The sequence below is a fragment of the Lolium rigidum genome, chromosome 4 (assembly GCF_022539505.1).
Source record: "Lolium rigidum isolate FL_2022 chromosome 4, APGP_CSIRO_Lrig_0.1, whole genome shotgun sequence".
Lineage (NCBI taxonomy): Eukaryota > Viridiplantae > Streptophyta > Magnoliopsida > Poales > Poaceae > Lolium > Lolium rigidum.
Genome location: NC_061511.1, coordinates 230,765,178 through 230,772,244, shown reverse-complemented (window position 1 = coordinate 230,772,244; position 7,067 = coordinate 230,765,178). Strand labels below are relative to the sequence as shown.

At 45.5% G+C, this 7,067-nt stretch overlaps 1 protein-coding gene across 2 annotated transcripts; it reads left to right on the top strand.

Moving 5' to 3' along the window:
• Positions 1–4,940: 4,940 nt before the first annotated feature.
• LOC124705699 lies at positions 4,941–6,460 on the top strand. Of its 2 annotated transcripts, none has more exons than XM_047237406.1 (3): positions 4,941–5,317; positions 5,928–5,990; positions 6,099–6,460. In XM_047237406.1, exons 1-3 carry the CDS (start codon positions 5,186–5,188, stop codon positions 6,135–6,137), a joined length of 234 nt encoding a protein of 77 aa, XP_047093362.1. In that variant the 5' UTR covers positions 4,941–5,185; the 3' UTR covers positions 6,138–6,460. The 2 variants fall into 2 exon arrangements, with proteins under 2 accessions (XP_047093362.1, XP_047093361.1); XM_047237405.1 differs by having other exon boundaries at positions 5,928–5,998.
• The last annotated feature ends 607 nt before the right edge of the window (positions 6,461–7,067 follow it).

Sequence of the window (7,067 nt, the reverse complement as noted above, 5' to 3'; positions counted from 1 at the left end):
GCACTCCGACGAGTTTCTGGTGAGCTCCTGCACCTTGTGGACCACCCCGCACCATCGCTAGCTCGCTGTACTGCATCGCCGTTGTGGACCTGCGAGCTCCGCCGCTCGGCCTTGCCGTCGGGCAAGCGCCGGCGACCAAAAGTGGGCGGCGCCACCACCATTAGAACCCCCGTGTCGCGTAGAGCAGCAAGAGCATCGTCGCGCGCCAGTAAATCACCCGGAGCCTCGCCGCCGTCGTGAATCCCCGCCGGCGGTGAGCTTCCAAGCCAATTGTTTGCAATTTTGACATAGTCAATGCCTACGTGGCTAATGGCCCACCGGTCATTGGTCGAGGGTACATTCTGCCTCGGGTGACTTTAGCCCATTCGTTTTAAATTCTAAATTTCATTAATAAGCTGAAACTTTGCAAATTTATAGGAAATTCATAAAAGCTCAGAAAAACACAAATGAGATATCAAAATTCTTATAAAAGAAAAAGCTATCCAATAAAAATATAAAATGAAATTTATATTTTTAATAAAAACTCAATTATTTAATACTTGTTATTAAAGCCTTATTTATTATTCTAATTTCAATTAAAATTCAATAATTAGTAAAAATCTCCTAAAATAAATAAAAACCAGTAAGTAAATAAGGAAAACATTAAAATTAATTTTCCTTTTCTATTAACCTATTAAATCCTTATTAGGAGGATTTAAAACCCTGATTAATAAATACCTTAATTTTTAATTATTTAAAAATAATAAAATATCAAACCTAATATTATTTTTTATTTCAAAATTATTAATAACTTCAACTTTATCAATGAAGTTATTAATCCTATAATTATAGGGTAAATTAGCAAACCCTAATCCCATATGGAATGATATTACAACCCTATCATTCCATGTAAAAACCAAAACCCTAATTCAACTAGGAACCCTAGTTCAATGATTACATGTGAACCCTAAATTGCTCCTAACCTAAACCCTAGGTTAGAGCATGTGATCATGGTACCTTATTACAAATCATAGAACCATAATAGCAACTATACCTACAATTTTACGTTACAGAACCCTGTTCCACTAAACCCTACTAGTGTTGGATACTTATCCACCATTATATTTAGGAGCCAATTATTCATTACTTAACAAAACCAATAGTAAAACCCAAACCACCTCAACCCTAATTGCTATACTTCTTATTACTTAAGAAGTATGTTCTTCAAAAGTTATTCTTTTGAAGAAAATAAGGAATCATCACCAACCCTGCTTATAAGAACCTATAAACCCTAGCTAGCAATCACCAGCCAGATGAATCAACCTTGATAGCAACCATGTATAAATATTTTCTTAAGGATGCCTAGGCTTAACTCAGCCTTACCAGCCCTAGGTAATGATGAATCCAACAATGTTGTGATCCATCTACTACTTACTCCAACAACCAATTAGAACCATAGAAAACCATAGAACCCCACACACCTAAATTATTATAATTGTTCTTTATTTAAGAACATGTTCTTCAAAAGTTATTCTTTTGAATTATATAATAAGTAATCATCAACCATGCATCATAAGACTTAAAATTGACAACTGCTCTTTACTTATTATACCACTACTCTTTCTGGTTGTGTATGATTGTTACTGTTCATTTTGCCACCTGCTTATAATTCTAAAACAACACAACCCTGAATAAGAACCTTGTTGGTGAATCACTCTAAAAGTGCAACACACCCTAAACCAATCATTATCACTCACTAATCCTAAATCATCGGGGTTAGGACACGCTTAGAACGATTGCATCTCATACTTATGCATTATCGCATCCTTGCCAATCTTTTAAACATCGTCCTCTACGGACGATGATGCTATTTCAGAATTTGGAATTACTACGTATCGAAGACCTTGTCCGCATAATCTTGCAGTCAAGAAAGGCAAGTTCATCACTTGCTCATGTCATTTGAGTATTTCTATCAAATTACTTGCAAAGTATTATGGTTATCACTATTGCACAAAAATCAAAACCACTACTTTCATAACTATGAATATGACTAAGTGGTGGGCAATGGAACCATGGATTGTGTTGATATGGTGGAGGTTCCATTGCACGGGTTTATATCCATCTAGGATTAAACAACAAATGTCGCCAGTGATTCTTGTGCCGTAATACCCGTGTTAACCATAAGATCCGGAGTGGGACGGAGTAGTCAAAACTGTTTCCACCTCTCGTTCATCAACGGATGCGCTTACCGTAGCGGCTTGTGTCCGGCGGAACAACCGGAGGGTGGGGATCCCATTCTAATTCCCCACGGTAAAGCATTGCTTGTCGTAGCGGTTGTGTCTTGCGGAACAACCGGAGGGTGGGGATCCCATTCTAATTCCCCACGGTAATGCGGTCTATGATGGGTTGCAGCCACCGGCGTAGGAGTGTATGGTAAGAGCCAAGCACTGTTGTCGTGGTCGGGGTCCACCCTGAAATTACGGGAATAATGGGACCGACGTGGACCCAGGGTCGGCGCATGCAACAAAGGGTGGGTGTTCGAGGTAGCGGAGGAACATGATTGGCTAGACCTTATACCGGGCCTCACACCAAAGGAAGTGTGGACGAGAACTTAAGCTCGGTTGGCACCAAGGTTAAGATCTCTTATGGGTAAAGCAACACACCTCTCGCGAGTGTAAAGAACCGTGACCTGTCACTCCCCGTTCCGGGATATGGAACTGCGAACGCGGCCGGAAAGGAGCTCCATGAAGTTCTAGTAAACCGGTGAAGGCTGACGGACATAGTTCTTCTGAATAAAAGCAACCCTTTGAAGAAATGATTATGAAAACCTGCATTGGTATTAGACTTTCTGGTCTAATACCGGAGCTAGTGCATTAAACACCTCTTTCCTATAATGAACTTGTTGAGTACGCTCGTACTCATCCCACTCTTAAATCCCCTGCTTAGATATGAAGACATCGAAGGAGGATCTACAGGTGCAACTCGAAGGCCGAGGAGTCAACAACTACTTCAAGAGACAGGACCTCGTCGGAGGAGTCGAATACCACATCCAACAAGGAGAAACCTAGATTAGCAATAGAAAGGAACTAGCTTCCTAAACTTAGCTCCTATTTAGCTAAAATCTATTCATAGCCTCTCGTAGCTAGTTAAATACTCTACAAGTAGAGTTCGTGTTAGGATTAGACCACGAGTCGTTCTTCCGGAGTTTATTTGCAGCTTTACCTCATTGTAAAGTAGGAGGTTGTGATGATCTTTTGTAAAGAGTCCGTGTTGTAATTCTATAGACATGCCTTGGACCCGCATATGTTTCTGTTGTACCACTCTGAGCGATATAATACTAGTGGAACGGTGTTTCATTGGTGTTATATCAGACTTGCATACTACACCATGCAGTGGTATGCCGGGTCACCACAACGATGCATACCAACCTCCGCCGAGCTCATCCACCCAAACCCACTATCTCAAAACGGCGCCTCCAACGAGGAAACGACACCACCCGGGCGCCGCCACCGTCCAAACCAAAGCTTTGGGTTTTCACCCAAGATAGATAGGGCAGGGATGGAGGGGATATCACCTCGATGTCGCCTTCAAGAAGGAGAACGGTGCCGTCAGCTTCGTCGATGTCGCAGCCGCCAGTGTTGGCCAAGGATTTCCCTCGGTCCAGAGCTCACATCCGACCACACCTTCCAGCCACCGGAGGAAGTCCGGGACCGGGGAGGTGCGATGAGCACCGCATGGAGGAGGAGCCTCTGTCTTCAGATCTGGTACCAGAGGCCCATCGGGGAGACCTCCGTACCAAGCCCACACCCACCGCCCCCTTCACCGCCCGCGCGGCCGAAGAGGGCAGACCGCAGAATCGGCACCTGCCGCCCGCCGCCAGGCCGGTGGTGCCCCACCCTGTGCCCAAGGACGCTGCCCTGGGATCTGGCCCCAACCCGGTCGTCGGAGGGCACCAAGCCCCCGGCCACCACTTCCCAACGCCAACGAGGCCGCGCCGGAGAGGGGGGCGACAGGAATCGGGCCGACCTCAGCAGCGGCGGAGGCCACCTCCGCGCGGCCATCATCCTCCCTACAGCAGCGCACGGGTTCAGAGGAGAGATCCCCGCCACCTATCACCGGCGTCGCACGGCCTTGCCGACGGCCGCCTCCGGGAGCGACGAGGGGGGAGGAGAAGGAGCGGAGGTGGCGGCGGCGCTGTCTAGGGTCCCCCCAGTCAACTTGAGGGGCGACGCAAGGGAGACGTGGCCAGACCATTTTTCGCGGGTCCAGACGCGCCCGCGATAAAAGGCTTCAACGAAAGCCCTGTTTTCCACTAGTGGCTGCATATACTCAGTAACAGATATACTTGAGGGATCTAAAGAGCTCATGACTGGATGGCAGTAGTGAAACTGAATGAGCCATCAAATGGCATGGTGCCAAGTGCCAACATCCAGAGTAGAGCAAATGAAATTCTAGAACTTAATTATTTGTAGACTAGAAAAAACTGTATGCCCCGTATATATATGTTTGGATGCCAAGCCCCGCAAGGCCGCAAGCCACTCAACCCCGCACCTTCCAGGGAGCACAAGTCTTCCTGGGCATTTCTCGGGCCGGGCCGGGCTTCGGGCTGGCCCGAAAAAAGCCCGACGGGAAATCCTTGGCCCGAGCCCGGCCCGGCCCGACCAACTTTCAGCAAATTTTGGCCCGAGCCCGGCCCGCGGCCCGAAAAAGCCCGATTTTTTCCGGGCTGGCCCGACGGCCCGGCCCGATCTAGTGGTAATTTTCTTTTTTCTGTGGCCCGAGCCCGGCCCGATATAATTACGGGCTGAAGAAAGAAGGCCCGAGCCCGGCCCGATAGAGAGAAAAAGCCCGGCCCGGCCCGGGATTTTCGGGCCGGGTCGGGTCGGGCCGTTCGGGCCGGGCTTCCCATGCCCAGGTATGAGCACAAGTAAGAAAGAACCCCACGTCCCTTCCCCCATAACTGTTGAATTCGGAGACGGAAGGCAGGCGAGCGAGCAACCCTAACCCTAACCTTAAGGAGGAACCCTAACCCTAACCTTAAGTCCCATATCCGCAGGGTAGGCACAAAAATCTACCGAAGTTTCTCGCCTTAACCGATCGCAACCCAATAGCGTTGGTAGGGGAGGAGGAGCGGCCGGTCGCCGGTGGGGATTAGCGACGGATTTCCCCTAATCCCTACGTATTCACAGGCATACGAGATACGACGATGGTGGCGCTTCTTCGACAGGGGTTGATGAGGATCGGTGGCTCCGTGCTCCAGCAAACCCATCACTCGGCGGTCACGTCACCGGCGGTTGCTGCCGCGCCAAGGCGCATGCTCAGTAGTATTATCGAGAAGGTACATCTTCTTCTTCTTATCTCGCACGATTTTCTGCTATTTCTTCCGCTGTACAAACATATCCAAAAAAATTGCGATCCGAGCAGCAACATCCATGTATTAAGACGACTTCTTTAGTGGGTATTAGAAACAGCAGCAAGATTTCCTTTTCTCTTTTTACAGGAAAGAGCAAGTTTATACTTACCCAAGTACAGTTGCATTTTTACACGAAGCAGCCTTAGCCCTTATGCCCTTATCTTCCTGGTTGATCGCCTTTGGATGATGACTTGTACTGACCATCCCTTTAATTAATTAGCAAATAGAAACACATTAGATGTTTAACTTACCGCTCCTTTGTTTTGATATTTTGAACCATATATATTATCCTCTTATGCTTGCAGCAATTCTTGATACTAGCTAGCAAATAATTTATTTCGTAAGCATGCTAGCGACTACTTGCCCAAGCAGAAAAGTCTTTCCTACTTACATGGAATACATCCTTTAATTGGCAACCAGTCATATATAGGGCATCAGCTACATCTGTGTGTGTATGTATGACACTGTTTATTAGTACCAATCAACTACTGTAACAGTCAACTAATGATATAAATTAATGATCATGTGTATCCAGCGTGCTCGTCAGAGGCATAACGAGCAACTTCTGGAGGAATTCAAGCTCCTAAAGCCGCATCAGGTTTGCTGGTACAATACCAAACATACTCAGATATAGATTATTTCTTCTTCTTTTCTTCTTTTCCTGTTCTACACGAGTTGATATAATCTCCTCTTGACCTACCTGCAGGGAGTTGATAAAGCTTTTTCCGGCAAGAAAAGTATTTAACCTTGTGGCAATTACAGCTGCAACTGTTACGTTAGCCTGTGCAGGAAGATCAGTGAAGGAGGCTGAGAAGAAGCGCCATCAAGTGAGAGAAGAAGCAGAACAAGTGAAGGGAGCAGAGAAGAAGCGAGAGCAGTGAACAAGGCTTTTTTTTTTCTATGTCTGGGAATGTTACCCAACTCTATATGTTATCACTATTCTGGGGATGTTTATGATATGCTAGCTAGAACCTTGGTATCACTGATGAACTGTTATAAGTGCTATCTTGTGACACATGGTATGTCAGTCACATATAATTGATGCATTGTGTGTTGGTTTGGACCCCAGATGGAGAGCGATTGTCGTTGCTTGTAATTTTCTCTCGTAAGTTCTTGAGTGATTGACCTATGCCAAAGCGTGGAGCTACACTCCATACAATGCCCATGGTCCATAGAGGGAACTAGGAAAGCTAGGCCTTTTGGCATGTACGGTAAGTGTTAGCTAGTTTTAAGTGTACGTTTGATGACTTACAGGTCGTGGATTGCAATTGTTTGAAGGTAGTTGTATTTTTTCAATAGGCGTTATGATGATATGAACTCAAGAAGAATGGCATAACTTACTGCAAATGGACCTTTTGTCAGGCTAAGAAATGAACAAAATCATGTGAAGAAAATTTCTGAAACGTTTGGTTTGTCTAATCTTACGATGAATTATACCTTATTTGATTATGCGTACCTACTGGTTTGTCTAATTTCATGCCAACTGCCGGGTTGACAATTTTGCTTCATGTCTGCAACGTGCTTGTGGACCTAAGAGATGCTATGATCTGTTTAAATCTTGGCCTCCTCATAGTGTATTCTTACATTTAATATGCATGTACAAAGTTATTTCCGTTTAATATATATATATATATTATTCCTTGAGTTTTGATAGGGCAAAAGTTGTTAGATGATG

Bases quoted from the DNA above. Each gene is read 5' to 3' on its own strand.
- LOC124705699 (XM_047237405.1), top strand. From the start codon at position 5,186: ATGGTGGCGCTTCTTCGACAGGGGTTGATGAGGATCGGTGGCTCCGTG. The intron at 5,318-5,927 runs GTACATCTTCTT...ATGTGTATCCAG, and splicing joins TCAGTAGTATTATCGAGAAG to CGTGCTCGTCAGAGGCATAA. The intron at 5,999-6,098 runs GTACAATACCAA...ACCTACCTGCAG, and splicing joins AAGCCGCATCAGGTTTGCTG to GGAGTTGATAAAGCTTTTTC.